Genomic DNA, 27,959 nt, shown 5'->3' with positions numbered 1-27,959 from the left:
CTGCATAATTCTCTGCATCTCCTGACTCCTGAAAGGCGCTCTCACTTTCTAAGCGTATCCGTGAAAATAGGGCTTTGGACACAAATGAACTAAATCTGGTTTGGTTTGGTTTTTTCTCCCATGTAGGATAAACATGTTTAGTATCTTAAGACCAGCTGGAGAGGAAGGATGCTCTTGTGCTGCAAACACAGAGTCAGGGTACCTAGTTTCTTCCTGACTGTGCCCCGATGGTGTGACTTTGGGCAAGTTACTTAGCAATTTGCCTGCCTGGTTTTGACCTGCCCCGTCTCCAAGGTCCCTGTTGAAAAGGTTCTGGACCGGGCAAGTATCGCTGGGGCCTTTGTGACAGTCCTTTGTGTAGCTGCGGTGCAACACCGACGATGATGCACATTGTTGATGAATGCCTGCTGACTAGGTTTAGCGAGGGCCTAGAAGAACTGCATCACACCACTGAAAATGTCCTCACTTGGCTAGACGACTATGCGCACGCTAAATAAATACTTAACAATCCAGATCTGTTTCGTAGACTATAAAATGGGTTTTCTTACTCATGTCTCAGGGGCATTAGGCTAAATTTGAATAAATATTTGCAAAGCTTCCTGAGATCCTTGGGTGGAAGACAAAATAGAAGCTCATAGTATTATATTATTTAACATATGTGAAAGATTATTAATGCTTCTAAACTGTTTTTCAGATTCTAAATGGCTTCTAAGAAGTCGGGATCCGACTTTCACGGTAAGTGAAGTGCTGTATTTTTGTATTGGAAAGATTAATGTGAGGAAACTCCCCGTAAAACATTCTGTGTTACCTCTAATATAGATTCTACCCCCCCCCCATCTAATAATATAACGGGATTGGGTGGCTCTTGGGATTAATAGGAGACTCAAAAGCCTTTTACCATCCTGCTACTGACCAAAAGTAGCCATTTTCTGTTGGCTGTTGATTGACTTGTGTGCAATAAACTTGGTCTCAATCCAGGTTTTCAGTGGACATGTGTGCACTTCAGAAACTTCCACTGTTGGCATTAACTGGCAGTCAGCACAGAGGCCATGGCTTGAGTGCTCAATGGAGATTAGTCTGCTTTGTCTCTGCTAGAGCTGGTTCTTTCATGTCAGGGCTGGAAGGGCATTGGTGGGGCAGTGGCGCGGAAACTTACGTTTCTGTTGCCTATGCCTGTTCTCTGCCTAAACCGAGGACTTCAGTCTGGTATCTTTCACTCATGGCATTAAGAACACTTCAAACGGGAAAACGGGAAAATCTCTAGCTTGGTGTATGCATGTGAAATTAAACCAACAGTAGGCCAGTGGAATAGCGTTTGCAGAAGCAAACTCTATATAGCGAAGGTTGCAACTTCACTTTAATTTTAAACTGTTTTTCCTCATTTATAACTTCCATAAAGTCTCCTTATGACTGAAACTGCTTATGCTTGGAGTCTGCCCTGTGATGAATTTATTTCAAATATAGTTTGAACTAAATCCATTTAAGTAACTTACTTTCGGGTAAGTGAAGGAGGAAAGGAAAGGAGTGGAATTTTCTGTAAACTCCTGATCCTGCACACATTTAAATATGTGCTTAATTTTACACATGAATAATCTCACTAGAGTCCGTTTGTGTAAAGCTAAGTGCGTTTGCTGGAGTCGGGTCTAAAGTTTTGGGGACGGGAGAGTGGGAAACTATTCTGACCCTCAAAGTTCTGTGATAGAGGATCCGATTTTTGCAGTTGCATGCAAATATTGCAGTTGTATGTGTAATCAAGAATTGCATGTGAAATGACCAGTACCAACCTACGTTAAAGTGATTGTCCATGCAGACTTCTTCCTTTTCATAGAGTTTAGAGTCCCTTCTCTTCCCAGATAGTGTTTCAGGTGAGCAAAATGACACTAGAGCACTCCACCATGGGGGAGAGGAAGGCTTGGAAAAGTCTGCCCCATTAAGTTGACCTTTATGCTTTCTCCTTGCCCTAGTATAAAGGGATCAGAAAGTGACGACAGCAGGGAAAGGACTATAAACAAGTCAGACTGACTAGCCTAGGAAATGCAAAATGAAAACATAATAAATCCTGAAACCAGATTGTAACATTTTCTTTAATCAAAGATGTGACAATAGGTAAGAAATGGTATCTAATTTTTAATATGTCTTGTCAGAGTTCCAGGAGCAAAGTTAGCTGGACCATGTGCTGTTTAATTGCTGATTACTGTTGAATGTAATAAGTATATGTGCAATGCAGAATTAATATTGCATTTGGAGCCAGAGGTTTTACAATTCTGGGCTCTAATTGTTACAATCTGGTGGGAAACGCCCCTTGTATAACAAAATAACAAGAACAAAAGAAATGGCTCTGCAGCATCAGTAGTTAACTGAAATACCCTGTTGTGAGGCTCTCTGTGTTTCTGCTGATATTGGCAATTCTAACACTAAGTTTATTGCTGTGCTGACTTAAACTTTCTGGGGAGGGATGGGCACAACTTTTGTTTTGTCATCTCTTGGGGAATTAGTGGGGAAAACTCTTTTCAATCACCTCCCAGCGTCCAAAAGAACAAATAGGTGACACTGTCCCTATAATTGCAGTTTACGACACAACATCTAGCCCAGCAAGTAGCTGCAGCTTAGCGTGTACAGAGTTTCTAGAATTGTACAGAGCTGACACTTCAAATGAACACACTCCCCGTGCTTGCTGTTTATGGGAATTTACATGAGGCTATTACAAAGCTGGTTAGTTGTAAAATCCCTCTTGGTATCTGGCCTTTACTTGCTTTACCTGTAAAGGGTTTGACAGAGTTCCTCCTCTGCCTTGGTGGCTCCTGCACTTATTGGCGGATTTTCTCGCCTCAGAGGTTTACGGCAGCCCTCAGTTGGCTGCTTTCGTGCTTCAGATCTGCCGTTCACTCAGTTAGCCTCATCACTGGCCAGCATGGGGAAAGGAAGAACAATCCCCGCAGTCTCTGCTGATCCACCTAGAGAATCGGGGAACAGGCCAGAGACCTTCCCCTCTGGTGGAACCCACAGTCCAGTTCAACTCCTCCGGTATCAAGTAGGGAGTTGGTGGGATGGAGGGAACCTAGGTTATACCTGGAGCTTTGAGGAAGCCACCTTCTGAATTCATACTTCAGAAAGAGAATGCTCCAGCAGGTTTCTCTGAGCACGGAGCTCAGTGCACTGTGGTGGTGTTTGAAGAACTAGAAGCTAGAGACTTGCAAGCCGAGTGAATGGCAGTGCCTGGAAATGTAGCTTTCTGCAGGTGTGTTGAAAAGGTGAACTGAAGTTTCCCAAGGGTAGTGTTTGATGTTCTGCTAACACAGTGCTAATTGTTGCCACGCAAGTTGAAAGCTGCTGCTGCCGCTTCCTCAGCTGATGTCCAAAACTGCTCCAGTTATTCCTCGTGTTTATAAGGGTAGTGCGAAGGGCCAACCAAGAATGGGGCCCCGTCGTGCCAGACGCTGTGTAGAGTAGCAGGAAGTCCTTTCTCAGGAGAGCTAACAATCTAAATAGACAAGACTAACACAGGATGGGGGGAAAGGGTGCAAGCAGGTGCAAGCATGTGATGGCAGCAAGGAGGGGATCCGCTAAATGGAAAGAAAAGGGAAGGGGCGAGGGAAGAGGGCAAGGAGGGACAGGCAGGAGTGAAGCTGAGGTGAAGACACTGTGATAGAGAGGGAGGGTTGGAGAAAACAGTCAATTGGCCAGAGACAGTCAGAACATTCTGCAGTTTTGACTGGACTATCCATAGGTCCCTGCAGTGGCTGTCTGTTCCTACCAACTAGAGTCTCTGGCTGGTTGTTCTCTGCATGGTTTCCCCCAAGGCTACGTGACGGGGAGAGGAGACACCACCTGGATCCTAGTGCTCAGAGTGTGTGTGTGTGGCGGGGGGGTCTTCACTGCACAGTTCTGGTTCCAGGGAGTGCTGGGAGAGGAGCGATCCTGGCTGGACCCCATTTTACACCCTCCACTCAATGTGACCACTAAAGGTACCTTCCTTATTGTTTTGAACCGATTCCCCACGTCAGTGGTGACCTCTTTACACGTTCACTCATCAAGCTGCTAGACTGTGGAGGCCATTGTTTCCTGGGGATGCACCTGAGGCATCTGGGGGTCAGACCAGGCCTGTGTTTACATAATCGGTGATACACAGTGATACTGACTCTTTTGTTGGTCTTGGCTGAGGCAGAAAGGATGGTTTGAATAAAGTGGGTGCATGTTTTTCTGAACTTCCTGGGTCTGCTATAATAATTGTTTAAACAGAGTCCAAATTCCAAGGAGCCACATATTAAATATCATCCTGTTACTTAATGTGAGTTGTAACAAACTCATGTGTGCATGCTGCTGTGGATGAACACTGAGTAACAGCCACGCCTACGTCTGTACTAAAATCCAGTTTCTTTTTGCTCCCTGCTTTGAACAATCTGCCTTTTAAAATCATTTCCGGGGAATTGGCATGTTCAGCCCTCTGCAAAAAAAGGCCAATGGCTTAAATCACATTCTGGGCAGGACTCTAACCATATTCTGATACAAAGGAAAATCCCTGACCTGGGTAAAACAAGTGAAATATACCTTTGGGGTTTTTCTCTCCTTTCTCCCCACAAAAGGAAATTCTATAAACCCATCACAAAGTGTTCTGGAAAGGCTACCCTGAGAGAGAGGATGGTTCCCATGTCTATGGCAGCCCGTCGGTAAATGCCAGGTTACAGTGGTGGTCACAGTCAGAAAATCGGTATACTGGGAAGACACTAAAAATAATTTCCCAGTAATATTTGTCAGGTATCACACGCTGACTGCTAAGGTGAAACTAGCAAGAAGCAAATTCCTGAGTAGAGCAGCCAGTCTTTGCCTGTACCGTCCCTCACCTTAGTGCTGTATGTCCTGGCTTTAGCTCAAGTGGCATTAAAAATAATCATAACTTTTAATCTCTCCCTACCTGGTGCTCAGATAAGACAAGACAGAGAGCAGTAGTCGCACTCCTACTCATGCCTGTCACAACGCGTAGTGTAGCACGGGCATTTTCCCTTTGCCTGGGGGAGCTCAACCCCTGCTCAGCCCCAGGCCCCACCCCCACTCTACCTCTTCCGTCAAGCTCCCACCTCATCCCATCTGTTTCCGTTCCCGCTCCGTCCCCTCCCCTGAGTGCACCCCGTCCCTGCTCCTTCCCTCTCCCCCCAGCACCTTCTGCATGCTGCGGAACAGCTGATCCGCAGCGGGCAGGAGGCGATGGGAGGGAGGAGTGTTAATGGGCCACTTCACCTTGAATGGTCCCATAAACTATGTGTTAGCTACTTACGCTAAACAATCTGTTCCACTGTGTATTTATCTGTGACACTGAGTACAAGCAAGTCTACACTGCAAAATTAAGTTGACCTAAGTTACGTCGACATACAGCCAGCACAGTAATTAAATTGTCCACACTATGCTCCCTGTGTCGGCGGTGTGCGTCCTGACCAGGAACGCTTGCACCAATTGGGGCAGTTGTGAGACAGCTTCTGAGAGGCAGCAACAATCCATGTCAACAACGCAGTGACTGCACTGACGCTGTGTTGACCTAACTACATCAGCCGAAGCGCTACGCCTCGCATGGAGGTGGCGTTATTAAGTCGGTGTATTGGATGACTTGCATCAGTTGGAGCTGAGTTAGTGTAGACACTTACAGAGTTAGGTCGCTGTACGCTGCCTTACGTCAGCCTAACTCTGTAATGTACACCAGGCTTATGTTTCCCAGACCTCAAGAAGTGCCCTGTCTAAGCTTGAAAGCTGGTCTCTCTCACCATCAGAAGTTGGTCCAATAAAAGATATGACCTCACCCATCTCATCTCTCCCATGCAATCAAAGGGCGTCTGGTCTGGTTTAGATGGGTTGTGATTCCCGTTCCCATTGATGGGCACTCTGGTCACGATCTCTGCATAAACTAACACTTGGGAGTTGTTAGTGTACCAGTTCAACTACACACATCCTTAAACTAGACGCCTTGTTGCAGTAATGGCCGTGGTCCCCTCCCAACATCGAAATTGCAGTGCTGTTGAGCAGTCACTGAATATGTTGCTATCTCTGCTGGGGGTGCAACGAGTAAAGTTACTGTTAAATTCTCTGAGAGACTTCTTCAGTTCACGGTCATGGTGAGGAACAAGATCGGCTCTAGAATAGTCAGTCCTAGGGATTCAAAGCTGAAAGGACACTATCTCTCCAGCACGAATCTGAGAGCAGGCTGATGTGCCACATCCTGCAATGCTGTCATCGCTTGGGCTCGCTGACAGTCTTCAGCCCCAGGTAATAGGGCGTTTCCTGGTTTTGAAAACCTGTCCTTCATTAGCGCTTGGCTGCGTTCTTGTAGATTATTCAGTAATAGAGGAGCGCAGGAGGTATTTATGAATGGCCATTTAAGTTTGAAATTTGGTCAAAGGGAGATGACACATCAGTGATCTTTGGGATTGCTCAGGCTGTGAAAAGAGGTTAGTTCCTGAGCTCGGTCTCTCCTCTAAGGTGGCGACAGTACTCTGTAGCTGCATCTTCTATAATATTCCAACCCCAAAAGTGAATGTACAGATGAACTGGTCATTGAACACTGGTGTAGGAGTGGGGTTAATATCACTTTCAAACAAATTGCCATTCAGATTGGCGTTTGGAACTCCATCTATTCTCCCAGCTGGGGGTGCTGTCATAAAACTTCAGATGGTCGTTGGTGTTTATTACTTGTTTTCTGGTAGCCCGACCGCGCCGGGTACTGTACAAACGTAGAACACAGAGATGGTCCCTGCCCCAAACAGTCTAGAATTCAAGTAGAGGACTAGATAACAGATGGATAAAACAGACAGATTGTGGGGGGACGAGGGGGACATGGTAACAGTGAGAAATGTGTGATCAGTGTGATAAGCAGAGGGCACAGTATACCAGCTGACTGACCAAGGAAGTGAAATTAGATTGGTACAGAAACTGGGGTCCCAAAACTGAAGTTGAGTCACTGTAGATTGGGGTGGGCAAACTTTTTGGCATGAGGACCACATCTGGGTGGGGAAATTGCATGCAGGGCCATGAATGTAGGGCTGGGGCAGGGGGTTGGGGTGCAGGGTATGGGAGGGGGTTGGGGTACAGGAAGGGGTTCAGGGCAAGGGGTTGGTGTGGAGGAGGGGTGCAGGTTGTAAGAGGGGGCTCAGGGCAGGGGGTTGGGGGGCGGGAGAGGTTCGGGGCGAGGGCTCCGGCCCGGTGCTGCTTACCTTGAGCTGCTCCGGGGTGACAGCGGTGTGCAGCAGGTCTAAGGCAGGCTTCCTGGCCCCAGGCCGCACCGCGCTGCTCCAGAAGCGGCCAGCACCACGTCCCTGCAGCCCCTTGGGGAGGGGGGGCAGAGGGCTCCACGTGCTGCCCTTGCCTGCAGGTAGCTCCCCTGAAGCTCCCCTTCTACGGTTTCCCATCGCCGGCCAATGGGAGCTGCGGAGGGCGGTGCCCGCAGGCGGGGCAGCGCCCGCAGGCGGGGCAGCACGCGGGCTGCAGTGACATAGTGCCAGGTGCTTCTGGGAGTGGTGCGGCGCCCACGGTGCCACAGGGTTGGCAATCCCACAGGCCGGATCCAAAGCCCTGACGGGCCGGATGCAGCCCACGGGCCGTAGTTTGCCCACCCCCAGTGTGGATGCATCTTTAAATGTATGTCTACCTTGCGGAGACTATGCCAGCGTAGTCCCCAGTGTAGACACAACTAACACCAACAGAAGTTTTTCTGTTCGTGTAGGAACGCCCCTTGTGCAAACGTTAGCTATGTCGACGTAGCAGTTCTGCAGTGGGGCTATATTGGTCAGGAGCGTGATTGTTTCACACCACTGGCCAACACAGCTATGTCAACATAACTTTTAAGTGTATACAGAGCGAAAGGCAAAAGAAACTAGTGCAGGGAAACTTACTTGATAATCTGTCCAGAAATCTGAGACCATATTTCAACCTTTTAGCCATTTGAAAAGTGTGTATAACAAAATATTTTGGATAAAAGTGGGGCAGCAAACTCAAGCATGCTCTGCGTGTATGTTCTTTTTCTGACTGCTTTCATTTTTGTGCAGGTAGGTTAGCAAAGATAAAATAGATTCACATTTCCATATTTGAAAGCTAACAGGAATGCATAATACATTTGAGTCTCTGATGTAACTTTTACTTTTGATCTTAGGGCCTTTCAGTTATCTTGATGATGTCCCATTTAAGATCGGAGACAAATTCAAAACACCAGCCAAGGTTGGCTTACCCATTGGTTTCTGCTTTCCTGATTCTACCCAGCTTGTCAGAGAAGCCCAGGTAAGTGGGTGTTTTGTTTGTTTGTTCCCTTTGTTGTTCATGTTTGGTATGTCATAAATTTCGAAATATCCAGATTTAGGTCTTATATAAATGTTTGCTAGAGCTATCCTGGTTGTTCTAGAATTGCCCATTTATGGGGTTTCCTGCACCCTGTTCTGAAAGATCTTGTTCCAGTTACTGTCCTACACAGGATACTAGACTATAGAGACAGATATGGCAATTTTTATGTTCCTGCTGTAATTGCAAGTTTTACGGTGCTTATCTCAAATGCTTTACATGTCGTCATAATTTATCAAAAAGGAATAAAAGCCCAGGAAATTCTGAAACAGAGCTTTGATACAGTTCAAGTTAAACGTATACTTAAGTAGAACTTTTTAATGGGAAAGTCGGGAAATTCACAGTTCAGATTCCAACAACAACCTTAACTCTGTTCCTTCTGTCCCTGACTATCCTACAGTTTGGCAGTTTTAACAAGAATGGAAAATTCAAATATAGGCGTTCTAGCACTCTTACAAAATCCTGGTTGTTTGGAGTTAGTGGATATATTTTTTTTTTTTGCTGTCAAATGAATTTAATTTTTGTTATAATTTGTGTAAAAAGTAGATAAGTAGATTTGGTGCTTTGGTGCGTATGCATGATGTTCTGTGGCTTCTGACTTCCCCTGTCCTGCTTTTATTGGGTGGAGAACTACACTTCTAGCTCTTGTTTTGCTTTGTAGTTCTCATTGACAATTTATTTACCCAGCCATGTGGCCAAGTTACGTAATTTGGCAAATAAATCTCTCCTCTCTTTTCCAGGCACGTGGTCTTAAGTTGCCTTAATTTTTTTGGTTAGTTTGAAATCAACTGATTAAACAGACTAACTTTTAAAAAATCCTTGTGTGCTTATCATTTTCAGATTAGTACTAGAAATCCAACCGCACTAATTTAACTGAAATTTTAAATTAGGAGCCAAGGTCCTGTTTAGTGCCAATCCTGATGCAGAGAGAATGGCAGGTCGCAGTAGAGTGGCTTGGTGTTCTTTATGCCATGTGATGTTTCCACAGAGTTCCCTGGAATATGGATTTTGAGTCCTGACCACAGAGCCGATCAAATCAATAGTTTAAGTCTTTTGATTTCATAGTATACTTTCTACAAGGAGTTGATCTGGTATGTTCGAGGCCCATTTTAACCCTAAATGGCTAGCCTGGGACGTGGCGCTAACTCTCCTTTCCCTTTCCCTCCAAGCCAGTGACACACACATTTGGTGTGCCTGATGTGACTGCTGCAGTGAAGTCATGTGTCATGGTGCACGGCTTCCTTTGACATCTGCAGCAGAAGACAGTCCAGCTTGCTGGTGCTAGGCGTGTCTGCTTTCAGCATGTCAAGTGTTGTAGCACGGCATAAGGGCCAAGGCCACTGTGCGAAGTGTCTGTCCTTTGCACTGAATATCCACAGGCTAAGCCTGCGTGCTCAGAAGGTACCACTGTTTGCTCTTGTAAACCATTAGTGCCTTAAGTAATTTTGGCTGTGGACTGTTCTGTCACTTGTGCAACTGTAAATTCTCTTGTCCTGCAAACTGGCTGTGTGGGCAGGTCTGACGTTCTGGGGTGCAGTCCAGACCAGAGAGGGGTTTTGTCACCACCTATCCTGCTGCCTTGGGTGCTTCACAATGCTTTGCTGCTGTAGTTCCCAACCTTTGCGTCTCACAAACAGCATGCAGGTTACATGCTGAGTGTCTGCATATAGCCACAGCCCTGCTCCAGCAACTCTGACCCCAGCAGCCTGTCAGGTACACACCAGCCCCAGTCTGGCGTCTAGCAGCCTTAGTTACGATCCGCAGGGTGACCCCAACACATTCCCAGTCCCAGATTTTCCCCAGAAACGCATGTGCTGCACTGCCCAGCCCTCTCCTGGACAGTTGGGATATTGTAGGTCCATTGACACTGAAAGGGGTCAGTGTACAACGGTTTGCTGGAGTTACCAAACAATTCAGTTTAAACACAACAATGAATTGGTTTTGATTGAGTAAAACAAGTTTAAGTGACTATAAGGCATTAAAAGAAAAAATGGCTACAAGAAAAGCAAAGAAAAAATGCTTTTTAATAACTAAACTTGGTTCAAGGTAAAATCTTTACCACAGGTTCCCAGCAACATTGCTGATCAAATTTTCAAGTCAAGATCTTACACAAAGTCCAAAGGCTGGTTCCTTTATCTCCCTGGTCAAAGGAGGTGAGGGGATGCAGGAGGAGTACCTGGGGTGTTTTTGACCCTCAGTTTATAGTCCAGTCACCCTTTGAAATGCATTTTCCTGAGGGTTATCCCAGTTAAAGTTCCTTCCAGCTGTGAGGGTGGAGGCGTGGAGTCTCAATCTTTTCCTGCCCCCCTTCACTGCCAAAGAATGGCCACTTGACTGGTGATTGATCGTCAGTCAACTTTGATGACACCTGGCTAGAGGCGCCAGCTTGTCTTTGAGAAACAGGTTTGCTCCCTCCCCAGACTTGCCTGGTAAACACATTTCAGTCATTTCAGCTTGTGTTCATAACTTTACAGATCACATTGCTGTGTACATTTCAGCATGATACTACTGACCAGCAAATTTATTAGTTTTCGAATGGTACCTCATGAGGTATGCCTTGTAGAAAGATTATTACAGTGATATGTGCTGTGTGAATATGGGGATGGGCGGCATTTGGCCTAGAGGTTTATGTAAGATTTGATCCTTGTGCTTGCACTTCCAAGGAAGTGCTCATATTAAAATGTGAGAAAGCTCAGGGGACCCTGTCATGCTGGTAATAGCGACACAGATCTGCCTCTGTAGAAAAACGCACCCTAAGCTAGGGGCTAATGTCTCAGTTTTATGACAGGTTTCAGAGTAACAGCCGTGTTAGTCTGTATTCGCAAAAAGAAAAGGAGTACTTGTGGCACCTTAGAGACTAACCAATTTATTAGAGCATAAGCTTTCGTGAGCTACAGCTCACTTCCTCAGATGCATATTGTGGAAACTGCAGCAGGCTTTATATATACACAGAGAATATGAAACAATACCTACTCCAGCAGGACAGTGGGGTGGGAGTAGGTATTGTTTCATATTCTCTGTGTATATATAAAGCCTGCTGCAGTTTCCACGATATGCATCTGATGAAGTGAGCTGTAGCTCACGAAAGCTCATGCTCTAATAAATTGGTTAGTCTCTAAGGTGCCACAAGTCCTCCTTTTCAGTTTTATGACTCCTTTGCTGGGTTCTTGACTTGGCAGAACTGGCAGTACGTAGGTTAGTACCTCTTCTTTCTGTTGGGTACTAAACTCTGCTATGGACTTTAACCTCTTCTGAAGAGAGGTAAAAAATTCCATGATGTTTCCAGCGATGCAGTAATCCAGAATCTACTCTATTCTTGTGTGGCTCGTGGCCAATTCATCAACAGGGGAATCTGCAGCCTACCAGCAAATCCTGAAGCTAGAGCATAGTAGAGATCTACCGTTGAGTAGTGTGCTTGATTTCTACTCTACGCATGCTCTCTTCTGTGGGAGATAGGTGCTGTGGTATTGTGTTCATCTTCGTAACAGTTTTTAAGCAAAATCATGTGGAAAGGAGGAATAGAATATATCCATTGGCATATAGCCAAGGTTAGCTTCTAGAGCAGCAGTTCTCAAACTGTGGATCGGGACCCCAAAGTGGGTCACAACCCCTTTTTAATGGGGTCGCCAGGGCTGGCATTAGACTTGCTGGGGCCAAAGGCCAAGCCCGAGCCCCATCACCTAGGGCCAAAGTCCAAGCCTGAAGACTTCAGCCCTTGTGACAGGGCTCAGGGTTACAGGCCCCCCGCCTGAGGCTGAAGCCCTTGAGCTATGGCTTTGGCCCCCGCACCTGGGGTGCTGGGGACTAGGCTTTGGCTCTGGCCACTCTTCCCAGGGTGGCCTCAGGCTTCGGTCCCCCCTCCTGGGGTCATGTAGTAATTTTTGTTGTCAGAAAGGGGTCTTGATGCAATGAAGCTTGAGAACCCCTGTTCTAGAGGCACAAAGAATGTCTTCTGCTTGTCTGTAGGTGAGCAGAGATATTAGTTAAGAGAAATCCTCCCCACCCCTTGGGTAATACCCCTAAGTTGTTACTCCATGTTCCTTGCTACATATGGGATGATGATGCCGTCATAAAGTAGTGACTGTGTTCCTTACCCTTGAATCTCGTTTTTCCTTACAGTATGACTTCTCCCTGGAAAAGAGAACTGTTGAGTGGGCGGAAGACATCAAAAAAATCCAAGCAGCTCAGAGAGAAGCAGAGCAAAAGGCTGCGCAAGCAATAGCTAATTCCAAGGCTGCTTCAGACAACAACAGCAAAATGGGCTTCTCTGAAGCTCTGCCACTTCCCATTAACCCTATTCTCGCTAGTCTACAGCACAATAACATTCTTACTCCCACCCCTGCCAACAGCAGTGCCATAAAGCAAAAGGTCCTTAGTCCGCCTTACCCAAAGGCAGACTTCAACCCAGCAGATTTTGAATGTGAAGAAGACCCATTTGACAATCTGGAGCTAAAAACTATTGATGAAAAAGAAGAACTGAAAAATATTCTTGAAATTCACGTTGGTACGACTGGGCCAATTGTCACCCAACTGTTGGAGAATAACTTGCCCAAAGTAGGGCCGGAATCTGTGTTACAAGATCAGGAAGTTCTGGCATCCATAGAAAGGGCTACCTTGGACTTCAAGCCCCTTCACAAACCCAATGGCTTTATCACTTTACCACAGTTGGAAAACTGTGAAAAGATGTCCCTGTCTTCCAAAGTGTCCCTCTCCCCCATCACGTCAGTGAGCAATATCAAATCTCTCTCCTTTCCCAAGCTCGACTCAGATGAGAGCGATCAGAAAATGTCAAAGCTCACAAGCACTTTTCACAGCGCTACCTGTCTCCAAAATGGCTCTTTACAGGCCTGCTCTCCCAGTAAGGCTAGTGAACTCAACGGACATCAAGTTGTTGGACTTTCTGCTTTAAATGTGGACAGTGGAATGGAGACATCAACATTATCCTCTTCATCCAGGCTGCCTTCCTTATCTGTGTCAACACCTTGTACAGAAGAACAATCATCTCAAAACACAGCAACTAAGGTAAGGATTCAACACGTTAAGATAGGTTTGGGGTGTTCAAGGGGAAGGTGAACGTGACTCATATTTCTAAAATGCATCCTGTAGCTTCCTTTGATTTAATACTCGGATGTGGTCTGCTGACAATACATGTCTTCTCATGCATTGCTCTGTCTTGATCTAAATGGAAAACTGATCAGCTAAAGAGGAAACATTGGATGCTGGGAGTTAGTCTCAGAAGATCACATGTCACTGTTTTGGATGTAGACAGCTGTAATCTAATTCACTTTAGGCCCATGAGGTGTTTTTTGGCTCCTGGCAAGTTGCTAGAGGTATTCATGGTAAGAGATCTTGGGCACCTTGGGTTTAAGGCTCTAGTAAGATTTTTCGCTGCTATATTCTCATACGTTCTGGCTGTTCACCCCAAACTGAGACATTCATTTCTAAGCTACCATGCTGGATTTAATCAAATTCTTTAAGCAAACATTCAGTTGAAATGCTTGTGTTAGGCACATCCGAGGACAGTCAGTATTGAGACGTGGCATCCCCATGCAGGACATTTTCAGATGACTTTATCAAGCTGCTACAAGTGATCTGGCTTATCGCTCAAGAGACTGATGTAGCCCTGCTACAGACCCTGGCAGTGCAAGTATCTCCACTTCCCTTGTAGAGCTGTGTGCTTCAGTGCTGACCGGTACAATAAACTGGCAGCCACTCTTTTTAATGTTCTTTGCTCCAGCATCCCCGCCAAACACAACGGTGGGTTTTTATTTGAGTTAAAATAACACTTGTCTGAAATCTGGTACCTGCTTTTCTCAGGCCTGAACCCGTGCCGAAAGTGCTTGGAATAAGTTAGATATTTCCTGTGCTCGGAGTTCTAGAACTACTTTGTCATGCTTCTAAACATTGGTTCTGGCCTAGAGGTCGGAGACCATTTCAGTCCAGCACAGCTTGAAGGGAAGAAGCAAACTTGGTTTATCCCATCTGTTCCTTTTCCCTTCAAAACATAGGCGTAACTTTCTCAAAGAACCAAAGGGATTTGAACATCCGGTTCCCATTAAAACGAATGGAAATTGGACATTCAGATCCCATAGTTGGCTCTGAAAATCTCAACCCTACCTATTGCAGGGAAGGGTTTGAAGGTAGGGGGCGGGGAGACCCCTCATGTTCAATATAAAACATTACATCTTGGTGTCATGGTAACACTGGTATACATTCTCCACTCAAAGGCGTTGTAGGATGTCAGAGAGCAAGTGACCTAGCACACACCCAAACAAAGGGGTGGAGAGCCCTTGAGGAATACTTGCCTTTTGCTGATCATTCTACCGCAGTCAATACATACAGCCTTGAAACCAAAGCCCATAAATCAGCTGGCAGGCATAGGCACGCATAATGCTACTACAGAAACCCAGCATTTTGGAAAATAAGTAGTCTTTGGGGCACAGCAAAAGTGATGAGTTTTACCTTTAGCAATAAAATTAGCATTGTGCAGAGGCTGAAGGCAAATGCTGTTAATCCAGAAAGCAGCCGGAAAAGAAAATATGTCCAACCCATCCGTGAGCAGTCATTGCTCTGAATATTGTTTCTTATTAGAGAGCATCATTCATCAAATCATGTGGCTGTGATAGCTTTATCTTCTTCACACATGGCTCAGGCAGAATATCCTGTGGCTCTAGAGAGCTTGAGAAGAGAAAGATGAAAATCTAAATAATGGCTCTGCTGAGCAGCTAGAGTTGGTGAGATGTGACCGTCACTGGGCCCATCTACACTAGAGAAATCCTCGCAAGCCCCAAGGAGGCAGGCGTTCTGTAGGATGCTTCAAGGAGGATAAGGACTTGTGAACTGAAATGAAGGAAATTGTTCAACAATTAGATTGAATAGCAAGAAAAGCTTCCCAACTTGAGACTTGTTTCCCAGGAAAGGGCATGGACGTCTCCTTAGTTGAGACACTTAACACTAGACTGGACAAAGTCGTAGGGGACAAATGCTGTTGAGAACAGTATTTTAGAGCTGAGAAAGAGGTAAGCTGATGTAACTGGGCTCTCCTGTCTCGAATTTCTAGTCTTAACAATAAGCTGGAGGATTTTTTGGATTCCCATGTTACGGTCTTAAGGACTTGGGAAATATACTCTTGTTTAATTTTATAACTAAATACAAAAAGAAAAGGAGGACTTGTGGCACCTTAGAGACTAACAAATTTATTTGAGCATAAGCTTTCGTGAGCTACAGCGCACTTCATCGGATGCCGAATGCATCCGATGAAGTGAGCTGTAGCTCACGAAAGCTTATGCTCAAATAAATTTGTTAGTCTCTAAGGTGCCATAAGTCCTCCTTTTCTTTTTGCGTATACAGACTAACATGGCTGCTACTCTGAAACCATAACTAAATACAGAATTCAGTCCCGAGCATCAGAAGATCATGGTTGTGCGGATGAAAGCCAGGGGTCGTCTGAGGTAATTTTGAAGGTTTCTTCTATTAAGAGCAGCTCTTGACATCTGGGTTAAAATGTCCATACAGAGCCTCTTCCTGTCCGTCTTTAGTCGGACTGTCTGCCCCATTTGGGAAGCGTCAGGATCATCCACGTGTGTCATGGTGTCCTGTCACAACTTCTTTTCCTGTAGTCGAGATTGACTTTGGTGGTTTGGATTTGGCGTGACTTGTTAACATTTTAATAACTGCCAGTAGAGACTAGATTTTTATGGTGGTTGCACAAGAATATTGGTCATTTAAAACTGGGACTTACCTGAAACTACACAAGTTGCCTTTTGTTGTAAAAGGGGCTTCCTCTTCTGAGTTTAGATCTTTAGATGCTGAACTTCTTGGCCTCTGCCCTGCTGGATGTCATCTAGTGTCTGACAATTGGTGATCTTCACAATTCAGTTTATACAAAGTAGGCAAGAAGACAAATAGAAAAACTGCTTGTGAGGACTAATGGATTGAAATTAAATGGATCTGGGTGTAGCGCTGACAAATGACATGCAGGCTTCATTTTGTGATGTGTGCTCTTTCTACGTGATGCTGCTTAGCATGTGGGTATTGACAGTTGGGCTATCGATAACATCAAAAATTCAGTATATAATTATATCTCTATTCTTTCAGTGGACTTCCTATCTGATCTTTGTTGTGGTTTCCAGCCTGCATGGAATAAGGCAACAGTATTGTCAAAGCATGCACAGGGCAAGTGCTAAGCCACAATCCTGTATGTACATTAAACATAGGGTTGTGGTTTATAGAAGTGGAGGTTGGTGAGTGTGGTGAATGGTGTTCACTTGTTTCTTTCTCACTAGTTTACTCTGGAGTTTTAGTTTCCTCCTTTGGTTAGGAATATTTTTGCGGAGGGGGAGGATGAGGAGCAACTCCCCTCTTCTCATGTCTCCTGCCTCCCCCCAAGATTAAGCAGCTCTGGGATGTACCATTAATTAAGTTGACCTACTGTTGCCCCACAGAAATCAGACATTCTGGGACAAATCAGTATCCGAACACACGAGCCTTCTCTAACAAGTATCTGCTCCCAGAAGAGAATCCACTTACAGTCCCACCAGCACTGAAGTGATCTCAACTATGACTAACTGTAAAGTCACATTCTCTTGGGGCGTCTGAGGCTGGAATGGCTGGTTTGGAACAAGTGCAATGAAACCGAACTACCTCCATGAGTTGGGTGCTGCTCATTGGCTTTCTTATTTAAATGCTTTTATGTAAGCCAGATCTGGCTGGAGTGTGGGCCGGATGCAGTCCAGGATTATCAGTGGCTTCAGCACAGTAGTAAGGGCTATGGAGAATGCAATGTGCTAATATACAATGCTTTCCCTAGCCAAGCAAATCTCTGCTTGAAATCTCTGAACTTACATGTCTCCAAATGGCTGTAAGCCCTCTGGTCAGAGGAAGCTGCAGGGAAAAAGCTTTCTGAAGAGGGAATTCATATGGTGACTTCCTCTTAGCTCCAGTTATAATCCGTGTCCTGCTCCCACACCCACAAGAAAAACATTAACGAGTTAACTTTTAACTGGTTTCAGCCAGCCTCTGATTGGCTTCAGGTGTCCCAATCAACCTAGCGTCCTCCCTGCCTTCTGGAAAGTTCTTAATTGGCCCCAGATGTCTTAATTGACCTGGAGCAGCTGCCATTTCACTTATCCTGGTACCAAGGGATTTGTTTAGCCTGGAGCTAATATATCTATCTCCCACTACTTTTCTATAGCCATCTGGCCTTGCCCCATCACAGTAGTCAAAAAGCAGGCCTTGTTTGGATGCATCAAAAATGGGATGGATAGAAAATACTGAAATTCTCTCATGCTCTCAGCTAGATTACTGCAGTCAGTTGTAGACAACTCAGAAGAGAATATAGCCGAAGGGATACAGAAATGGGCCACCGAAGTAGTCCGAGGCCTAGTGAGTAGAAATGATGGGCTAGGTTAGTTTGAGAAGACCAGTAAGGGGTGATGAAAGAGAATAAAATGCTGAATGTGAGAGAAGAGAAATTGCTGGGTGTCCCTTTTACTTTCCTTCATAATCCAAACGCAGAGGGACATTCAGTGAAATCTGTCGGCAATAGCCTCAAACTGATAAAGGGAAATACTTGTACACAGCACAAACTCAGCTCGTGGATCTCTGCTGCAAGCCATCAGGCAGGTCAAGAGTTTAGTAGGCTTTAGCAATCTATTGGACATTTGTATGGATAATTAGCAGCCACAATTACATTAGGTTAAAATATTTTAGAATTATTCTGAGAAGGGCTATAAATCCTCCCTCTTTGGGCCATCTGCTGACTGACAGGTTGGGAAGAAACATCTCTTACGGGTAGGATTAAGAGTAGCAGTAGCTCACCAGCAACCACACACCACACAACAGAACCACTAACCCAGGAACTTATCCTTGCAACAAAGCCCGTTGCCAACTGTGCCCACATATCTATTCAGGGGACACCATCACAGGGCCTAATAACATCAGCCACACTATCAGAGGCTCGTTCACCTGCGCATCTACCAATGTGATATATGCCATCATGTGCCAGCAATGCCCCTCTGCCATGTACATTGGCCAAACTGGACAGTCTCTACGTAAAAGAATAAATGGACACAAATCAGATGTCAAGAATTATAACATTCATAAACCAGTCGGAGAACACTTCAATCTCTCTGATCACTCGATTACAGACCTAAAGGTCGCTATCTTACAACAAAAAGACTTCAAAAACAGATTCCAACGAGAGACTGCTGAATTGGAATTAATTTGCAAACTGGATACAATTAACTTAGGCTCGAATAGAGACAGGGAGTGGATGGGTCATTACACAAAGTAAAACTATTTCCCCATGTTTATTCCCGCCCCCCCCCCCACACACACACACACACTGCTCCTCAGATGTTCCTGTTAACTGCTGGCAATGGCCCACCTTGATTATCACTACAAAAGGTTTTCTCTCCCCCTCCCCGGTGGTAATAACTCATCTTAAGTGATCACTCTGGTTACAGTGTGTATGGTAACACCCATTTTGTCATGTTCTGTGTGTATATAAATCTCACTGTGTTTTCCACAGTATGGATCCGATGAAGTGAGCTGTAGCTCACCAAAGCTTATGCTCAAATAAATTGGTTAGTCTCCAAGGTGCCACTAGTACTCCTTTTCTTCTTACGGGTAGGCTATTCCGTAATTCTCCACTACAAGGTGTTTTATGTTTCGTTGTCAATGACAGGTGTGTACTAGATGGACCAACGGTCTGACCCAGTATGGCAATTGTTGCTCCTCTACCCATCTTTCCTGGCTCTGTCCTTCCAGGCCCCCTTCTCACTAGGAACTTTGCTTGTCAGTATAGTAGACAGCTCTTCAATCTTCTCATTCATCTGTTGTTTTTACAGGTACAGAGAGACTACAAGGAATCAGAGTTCCCTATGGTAAGTTCCCAAATTACCTACATAAGTTGGTATGTTGCATAGTACATTCCTAAATTACCCATACATTGGTAATGTTCTTTTGTGTGAAGGAAGCAATGAATGGCTCCTATGAGTGTACTGACGGTCAATAAAGTGGTCAGCACATGGGTGTGGTCATCTGTACCTTTGTAGGGCCAAGAGTTGATTCTGCTTATTTCATAAATGCTCTTTTTGTTACCTACTCTCTCTAGCTGGCTGTCATCTCATGATGACAGAGCTTGGCTAAATTAGTAGACGTAGATCTAGTATCTTTCAAAGTAGAAGGGGATATCGGGTGAGGAACTGCCTAGGGTGATCCTAGAAGAGATCATTGGGAGCAGAGGGAATGTTTTTGTACCCCACTGCTCAGTTTCATCCCAACAGTGATTGGTCTCCCAAAGGAAGTGTGGGAAGCCCAGCTCTGTTCATTTCAAACGAGATGAGATAACTCCCTCAGAGTTCTGTAAAGAGTAGTCCTACACTGGCCAGGGAGGGAAGAGGCATGGTGCTGGGATAGAGATGTATCACCACTCATTTCTGCTTGGCTTTCCATTCCTAGATAACGCACCAAAACTTCACAGTGTGTAAAGTGCCCAGTAATACCAGCTGCACTAAATGGTCAAGCGGCCCCACGTACTCAGACATGCTGCAGACCCTGTCCGCCAGTGAGAGGCAGTGTGTGGAAACAGTCGTCAACATGGGATACTCTTACGACGATGTCATGACAGCCATGAAGAAGAAAGGACAGAATATAGAACAGGTACGAGCTCTTGCAAAGGAGTGGGAGCTCCAGAGATGCAGCCATCTCTGTCAGTAGTGTGGACCCCATGGCCTTACAAAAACCAAAACGCTTAGGACCTAATGGAGGCCTGGAATTTGCCGTAATTTGCAGATTAACTGGGAATGGATTTTGGAGCTGAAGTGTGGGTGTCACTAGTACCAGGTGAACTGGCTACAGGGAAAGTGTGTCCATTGGCCGCAGCCAGTGGCGGCTTCAGACATGAGACATTCCTTAGGTTGGCACCAGCCTAGAAATGCTTCCTGTCCACTGTTCTGAAATCGGGGCAGGCCCTGAACCACACGTGGCCTTTCCTCTTTTGTGGGGAGAGAGGCTGGGCTTGGAGATCTAGACTTCAAGTGAGGAGCTTTAGCATGGACCTTCGCCTTGCTCAGATACAACGGGGGTGAAAGCCACACAAGTACCTAGGTAAAGAGGCTGATTCTGTGTACAGCTTCTGGGCCAACTGCAGTTACGGGTGCCTGCAGCTATTGCACTGAAGGCTTTTATGCAGTCTCACTGTTTGGGAGATCTTGGCCCAGTGTTCCCTTTTAAGTTTTCCCACCCACGTGTGGAATGAATTTTGTTATGTGCACCAATATGGAGGTGGTGTGTCACTCATCACCTCCATATTGGTGCACATAACAAAATTCACGTTGCAGGGCTGGGGCCGAGGGGTTTGGAGTGTGGGAGAGTGAGGGCTCTGGCTCTGGGGTGGGGCCGGGGATGAGGGGCTCAGGGCTGGAGCAGAGGGTTGGGCTGCAGGGGTGTGAGGGCTCCGGCTGTGGGTGCGGGCTGGGGATGAAGGGTTTGGGGTGCAGGCTGCCCTGGGACTCTTCCCGCCTCTCCCCCAAGCTTTCTCTCCCTGCAGCAGCACCTGGGCTGGCGGGGCGGGGAGTATGCGCCCCTCCTGCGGCAGGGCCAGGGCTGGGCTGGGGCCACATCATAGGCACCTCTTGCCACGGCAGGTCCGGGCCAGGGCTGGGTTGGGGGAGGGGCGCCACTCCCCTGGCCGCAGCAGGTCCGGGGCTGGGCTGGAGCCGGCGGGGAGAGGCATCTCTCCCTGCCGCAGCCCTTAATAGGCTGATGTGTTGGCCGCACAGCTTAGCGGGAACTTAGTCTTGGCCCCGAAGGATTTGATGGGTACAGATGACGCATGCTGGCTTTCGCAGTGATGCAGCAGCTGGCTCTTTTGAGTGTGTGGCGTTCTTCAGTCCCCACAGCATATGGTGCAAATGGCCTCAGAACGGCGCTTGCTAAAATGAGGGCACAGAGCTCGCTTCACTGCATAGGGAAGTGGCAGTTCCGAGTCTGGATGCGTTTCAGACCCAGAAAATGTTTCTACCCAGACGAATAGGGGAAGAATGCTGCCAAATTTTCCTTATTCTCACAGTTGCTCTGTGCCCTCTTCAGAGCGTCTCCCTAGCCACCCAGAGCACGGAGGGGGATGCGTTTAGTGGCCCATCAGTGCTTGCAGTTGGTAGAAAGGATACTTTGTATTGGCTGCTTGAGTGACTCATCTTCTTTCCAGCCGATCGCGAACTTAAAGCATCCTTGTGCTCTAGAGCAGGGTTCTCAACCAGGGGCTTGCAGACCCTCAGGGGTACGCATGAGTTTTCCAGGGGGCACAGCAACTCATACAGATATTTGCCTAGTTTTACAACAGGCTACATAAAAGGCACCAGCGAAGTCAGGACAAACTAAAATTTCCTACAGACAGTGACTTGTTTATACTGCTCTGTGTACTTCAAGAATTGGCACTCTTGGTGTACGTGACTTCTGGAGACTGCATGAGGTGCCAAGTTATGAAGAGTCCAACTTCAGAGCTGGGCGGCCAGAGAGCGGCAGCTGCTGACTGAGGGCCCAGCTCTGCAGGCAGCTGCAAAGAAGTAAGGGTGGCGATCTTGTGATCTCCCTCCCTTCTGCAATAACCTGATGACTACCCCCACAACTCCCTTTTGGGTCAGGACCCCTGCAGTTACAATACCCTGAAATTTCAGATTTAAATAGCTGAAATCATGAAAATTACTATTTTTAACATCCTATGACCGTGAAATTGACCAAAATGGACCGTGAATTTGGCTCTTGTCTCAGCAGAGCATCCAGTAAGCTGAACTGATCTCAGAAGGTGCGACCGCTTTCAGATTGGATCAGCTCCCTGAAGTCTGTGGGGAAACCAGGATTCAAAAGGCTTTTCATCTTGATCACTGAACCCTCAGCCGGGTGTTAAAATAGTTGCTGTGCAGAAGTACTAGCCACTTCCGAAAAAAGGGTTGACGGCAGGAATTGTATCTGCGTTAAAAGGCAAAAGAATGACCAGCCTTTAATTTATAGAGGGCTTCTGGCTGAAAGCGTGAAAACCAAAGCTCAGGGAGGGAGAGAATGAAAGGCCAAAAGAGTTTAGTTCAGCTTCTCTAAACAAGTTCCCTTGCTGAGAACCTGTTAGTCCCAACAAGAAGGACTTTCTCCAAGCAGTTAGTGAAGCCCTGTCAGTGGGCTGTGGTGCACGGGTGAGTAGCCTAGTGGTGAGTTCCACTCTCCCATCTTACCTTTTCCCCCACAGGTTCTTGATTATCTGTTTGCACACAGCCAGCTTTGTGAGAAGGGCTTCAATCCTCTCCTTGTCGAAGCAGCTCTGGAAATGTACCAGTGTTCAGAGGAGAAGGTGAGGCTGTCCTGGTTCCATGCCAAGGGGAGGTGCTTTGCTCTGTTGTGGCGGCCGGGTTATTTCACTGACTTTCAGAGAGCATCTCTCGCCATGGAAGTCGAGCGAATGCCTGTTCGGCCATTGAGAAACCTCTGGTTTGGGAGCAGTTCTGCTCCGATTACAGAACTGTTTCCTCCACTTCTGAATGTCAGCCACTTCCATTATTTTTGCTACTGCAGTGTTTGCATGAAAAGAGGAGACCTGCCTTGAGAGCTCAGCTGCTCCAGCTGCCTTGCTTGAAGTCCTCTAGCCATTTGTGGCACCAACTGTTTGCTGCAGCCGATGTCACAAAGGACTGATTTCAGCAGCAGTAAATTATTTGAAACTCTGATTTTGTTTCAATGCCAGAGACTTGGCTCCTGTGAAGCTGGGAAGCTGACTGTAAGAAGGGTTGGTGTTTAATCTCCCGGGTGCTAAGGATCATTGCATTCACTCTCCAAACGCTGCACTGAGGTCCTGGGGCTCATGTCCTGAGCACTTCAAGGGTGAGGCTGGGCCCTCAGCTTGTGCCCTGTGCCCCCTTTACTGTACCATTCCCTCTTTAAAATGAGCTGTCTCCTGACTTACAGCTTTGACAGCAAGACTAGGCAGCCAGCCTCACCCCACCCATCTGCTCCACATAGTCACTGGTCCTTCAGTGCCCGCGCTCCCTCTTTAGCTTGTGCGGCTGGTACATGCGGACCCCCCCTGCTCTTTCCTGGACTCAGGATGGGAATGGGACTTGGCAGAAGAAGGGTCAGGCAAGCACGAGGGGCAGCTCCTGGCATGGCAGATGTGGAGCGGCGTGGACTTGGCTGCAGGAAGGAATCTGCACTCAGCCCCTCCTGCAAACCTGGTGACAGAACCAGCTTCACCCAAACCCAGGAAATAGCCAGTCCTTAGATGACACCCCCTTTGGGAAAGGCTTACACAAGTTTGGTGGGAGGAGGGGAAGCCAGGGGACTTGTTAGGGACGTGGGTTGCAAATGAAACAACTTTATGCGAATTCACAATTCAGATGTCTCCTCCTTCTGTCAGTCCTTGGTGTCTGCTGAGACTCGGGGCTCCCAGTTGTGGTCGTGCTGTTGTTGGCCACCTGTCTCCTGGAAACTGGGGTGATCCCACTAACGTCCCATGCACTCTGAAGAGCCATGTGATAGCAAGGGCAGTTCTACAGTTCCCAGACTCAGCCCCATGAGCCTTTAGCTTCTAACAAGCATGGTCACAACTTCAAATTGAGACAACCTTTGGAGGCAGCAGAAACTGAAAGGGCAGGCTTTGGCCTACATGGCCAGTGCGGGGTCCAGACTGGTTCTGGCCAATCCATGGGTAAGGCGTGAAACCAGCAGGCTGCAGGGTGGCCTCAGTGAAGGGCATGTTGGGGACTGATCCCTAACTCTCGATGGAGACTGTGTAGGCCCCAACAATGGTCTGTAGCCTCAAATGGTTAATTCACGCAGCAGAAGTTAGTGATGCATAATAGACGCACTGCAGCCCAAGCATCATTGCCTGCTGGTTTCCTTCTTCTTCTTCCCATAGTGCCTAGGAGCCCTGGTCCTAGATCAGCCCCCCCATTGTGCTAGATGCTGTCTGAACACAGAACTGTCTAAAGAGCTAGCAGTCGAAGTCGGAATCGAGAGACAATAGATGGCGAGCCAGATTGATGGGGGAGTACAAGGAAACAGTGAGGCAGTGTAGGTCAACTGTGATGGGCAGTGGTCTCTGACACCAGCCGTCTAATCGTTGTGCAGCTTTCTGTAGAGATTACAAAGGCAAAGGAGGGTTTTGAAGGTGGATAACGAGGACAGCCAAACGGCTGCCATGCCGTTCAGTGTGCATCCTTTAAACAAGTGCGGTTGAACTGGTTTATCTAGGTTTCAGAGTAGCAGCCGTGTTAGTCTGTATTCGTAAAAAGAAAAGGAGTACTTGTGGCACCTTAGAGACTAACCAATTTATTTGAGCATAAGCTTTCGTGGGCTACAGCTCACTTCATCGGATGCATCCGATGAAGTGAGCTGTAGCTCACGAAAGCTTATGCTCAAATAAATTGGTTAGTCTCTAAGGTGCCACAAGTACTCCTTTTCTTTTTGGTTTATCTAGGGCAGCTGGGAGTTTTGGCCATTAACTGAGCAGCCCCCATTCTGGCCAGTGGCAGGAGACCCGCTCTGCATTGCATTCCCAGCCCCCGTCAGCATCCCCTGAATCAAAGCTGAGCCTTTCCGGGAACCTTCCCCTTCTCAAACACTTAATGTCTCTCTCTCTCTTCTAGACAACAGAACTTCTCCAGCTAATGAGTAAATTTAAAGAAATGGGCTTTGAACTGAAGGACATTAAGGAGGTCTTATTATTACATAACAATGACCAGGACAATGCTTTGGAAGATCTAATGGCCCGTGCTGGAGCCAGCTGAAAACACTGGGGTTCTTGGAGAATAATGGAGAGCACCTCCAGGAGAAGGCAGTCTGCCGGCGTAACCAGACCGCTGTCATCTTCACAGCCAGAGCGTGTGATGTGCTCTCTCTTTGGGAAGAAGCTCTGCGTTTCGTGTACATTGGAGAATGCGACTGACTGAGCCCATCTGTGTGCGTCACTCCAGCGCACTCTTCCCATTGAGAGGAGTTAACTTCCTTTCTTAAATTAAATTTTGAAAGTGCCCTTTCCTAGGTTTCCTTTTCTGGTTTGGCCACGAAGAGTTTAGACTGCCCAAGCACTACTGGAATTGTACATAGACAAAGCTGGAAGTATTCCCCCCCCCCCCCCGCCTCACTATTGCACTGGACTTGGACAGAGGAATACAAAGTTGGGTTTGAAACAAGAATGCTCTGGTTCTTTGAAGCTGCTTTCATGGTGTCAGCTTTACTGAAACACTTGACTGTATCACAGTTCAGATTAACTGAAGTTGACCTTTAGTGCAATGGACTTTTATTTGTATTGGGTTGAAAATTAGTCTGTAACTTAGTGGAACACTGGTTTCTAACCTGTCACTATGCATAAAGAGAGAAGCTGTTCCTTTCCCTCTTGTTTTTGGCCCTTCTGCCACACACTTCTGCCAGACATAGGTGTCCAGTGCTTGAGTGGTGTGTAAACAGTTTCTTCACAACAGGTAAGCTCTGAACTCTAGCTGGACTCACACCCAGTGGCTGGTCCTTGAACCGAAGAGGTCAGAGCTGGGCCTCTGCAATCTCTCCCCTCCAGGTTTATAGGTTACTTAAACAAATGCCCTCCTAGGAAATCAGTTGATGGTCTGTTTTAAATGATAGTCAGTGTGAAGCAGGGGGTTCATCTTTCAAGCACTTTCTTTAAATACAAACAATATACTCACTGCATTCGTTTCATTTTTTTCACACTGCTTTAGTTACATATTCACTAACATCTAGTAATAGACATCAGGTTTTTTTTTGGTTTGGTTTTGATAGTTCAAAGTGTATTATGTTGTACATTGTTAAAGATCTAAATACATAAAATATACGCAGTTTCTTGATGAATCTTTAATTTGCTAAATATTTTGATTCTGCAGAAAACTCCTAATAAAACCCTAAAATGGAATTCCGAGTGTCCCGTTTCTATCTCTTGCGCTCCGGTTTCAGTAGAGGAGGTGAACTCCTGTTACAATTGGGAGGTGGGATGTAATCATAATCAGTCCCACCTAGTAGGTCCTCCAAACCCAGGCAATCCCTGCCACGCCCAGATGCTCCATGCTTGTATTGTGTCTGTTTGACAGAGCTGGACACAACTCACATGGAACTATCAGAACAGGTTTTAAAATGTCACTGTTAACACAGACAAGTGAGAGAGTCTCTGTATTTGCTCCTTACTTCTGAAAGTTGAATTTTTCCCCAAGAAAAATCTCTGTCCAGGAAGAAACCCCCCTCAGAAAGGGCATGAAATGCATTGCCAATGAAGCCTACTTTAACCAAACCTCCTTTGATACAGATTCACCTTTTTGTGGTTGTCGTTACGTTTTTTTTTTTTAAAGTCTGATTGGAGGGTCACCATGTCAGCACTTATGGAGTATCCAAGCACAAACTAACCTGCCGTGGCTCCGATTTGCCCTGGAGCTGTTGGCTGCTTCACGCTAACTCACGCAGCCGTTTCAATACCACTCTCCAGCTTGTGAGAGAAGCTATTGAGGCACTTACCTGTGAGCATATATCGAGCCAGCCTGCTTCAGGTTGTTAAACAAAAATCGTCAAGGAAGAACCCAACCAATATCTTCCCCAGCCAGCTGGTCCTAAATTATGTCGCAGGGTCTCTGAATTCTGTTGTGCCTGGTGCAACAGGATGAAAATTCTCTGGCACCTTCATTTTTACCTTAAGGAAAGGGTGGGGGGAAGCTTAGTGGTTTATATATACAAGTTAATACAGTCAGGGTAATAGGCCAATACTTATTCCTTACCTCAGGAAGTTTGGGACTGGGATAAGCACATTTGGGTGGTTTTTACTAAAACAATTAGCAGCAAAATGATCAATGTGTGACACTTCAGTTGACATTTTTACGTTTCAGAGTTAACCCGTTGAAATGAATGGGGAAGTTTGCAGCCTCCAGAGATATTGTCTGAGGCAGAGAACAATGAAAACATGAGGCATGTAAGCTGGGAGGGATAATTTAATCAGAAAAATGCAAACGATGATTGGAAATCATTTATGAATGTCTTATGAGATGCGCAAAAAGCCATAATCTAGGGAAAAGGTGGTGGTGGTGGTGGTTAAATTATATTATATGAAACAAATGGTAGAAAGGGGAAGTGAAGAGTAATGACTATAAATCAGAAGTTAGGAATTGTAGAAAATTGATAAAGGGAAGCCAAGGGACACAAGGAGAAATGTATGGCCAGCAGCGTTAAGGACCATAAGGAGTTTTAAAAATATATTAGGAACAAAAAGAATACTGACAATGGTATCTAGTCCATTACTAGATGGAAATGGTAGAAATATCAAAAATGCAGAGGTGTTCAATAAATATTTCTGTTCTGTATTTGGGGAAAAACAGACGACTCAGTCTCATATGGCGATAACTCTTTCCATTCCACTAGTATCTCTAGAGGATGTTAAACAGAAGCTACTAAAGTTAGATATTTTTCAATCAGCAGGTACAGATAACTTGCAACCAAGAGTGTTACAAGAGCTGGCTGAGGATCTTGCTGAACTGTTAATGTTGATTTTTCACTAAGTCTTGGAGCACCAGGGAAGTTCCAGAAGACTGGAAGAAAACTAATGTTGTGCCAATGTTTAAAATGGGTAACTGGGATGACCCAGGAATTATAGGTCTGTCATTGAT

At 46.1% G+C, this 27,959-nt stretch overlaps 1 protein-coding gene across 4 annotated transcripts in view; it reads left to right on the top strand.

The window, feature by feature from the left end:
- The window catches only part of UBAP1 (ubiquitin associated protein 1), a 55,650-nt gene extending 29,423 nt beyond the window's left edge, over positions 1-26,227 (top strand). For 2 of the 4 annotated variants that reach the window (XM_073343396.1, XM_073343395.1), the window contains 7 exons: positions 695-735; positions 8,132-8,256; positions 12,433-13,335; positions 19,164-19,199; positions 19,777-19,977; positions 22,559-22,660; positions 24,951-26,227. In XM_073343396.1, the coding sequence (XP_073199497.1) occupies positions 702-735; positions 8,132-8,256; positions 12,433-13,335; positions 19,164-19,199; positions 19,777-19,977; positions 22,559-22,660; positions 24,951-25,091 (1,542 nt within the window). In that variant the 5' untranslated portion in view covers positions 695-701 and the 3' untranslated portion in view covers positions 25,092-26,227. The other 2 variants (XM_073343397.1, XM_073343398.1) reach the window with 2 other exon arrangements.
- The last annotated feature ends 1,732 nt before the right edge of the window (positions 26,228-27,959 follow it).

This window comes from Lepidochelys kempii, chromosome 5 (assembly GCF_965140265.1).
Source record: "Lepidochelys kempii isolate rLepKem1 chromosome 5, rLepKem1.hap2, whole genome shotgun sequence".
NCBI lineage: Eukaryota > Metazoa > Chordata > Testudines > Cheloniidae > Lepidochelys > Lepidochelys kempii.
This window is presented reverse-complemented; position numbering and strand designations above follow the sequence as displayed.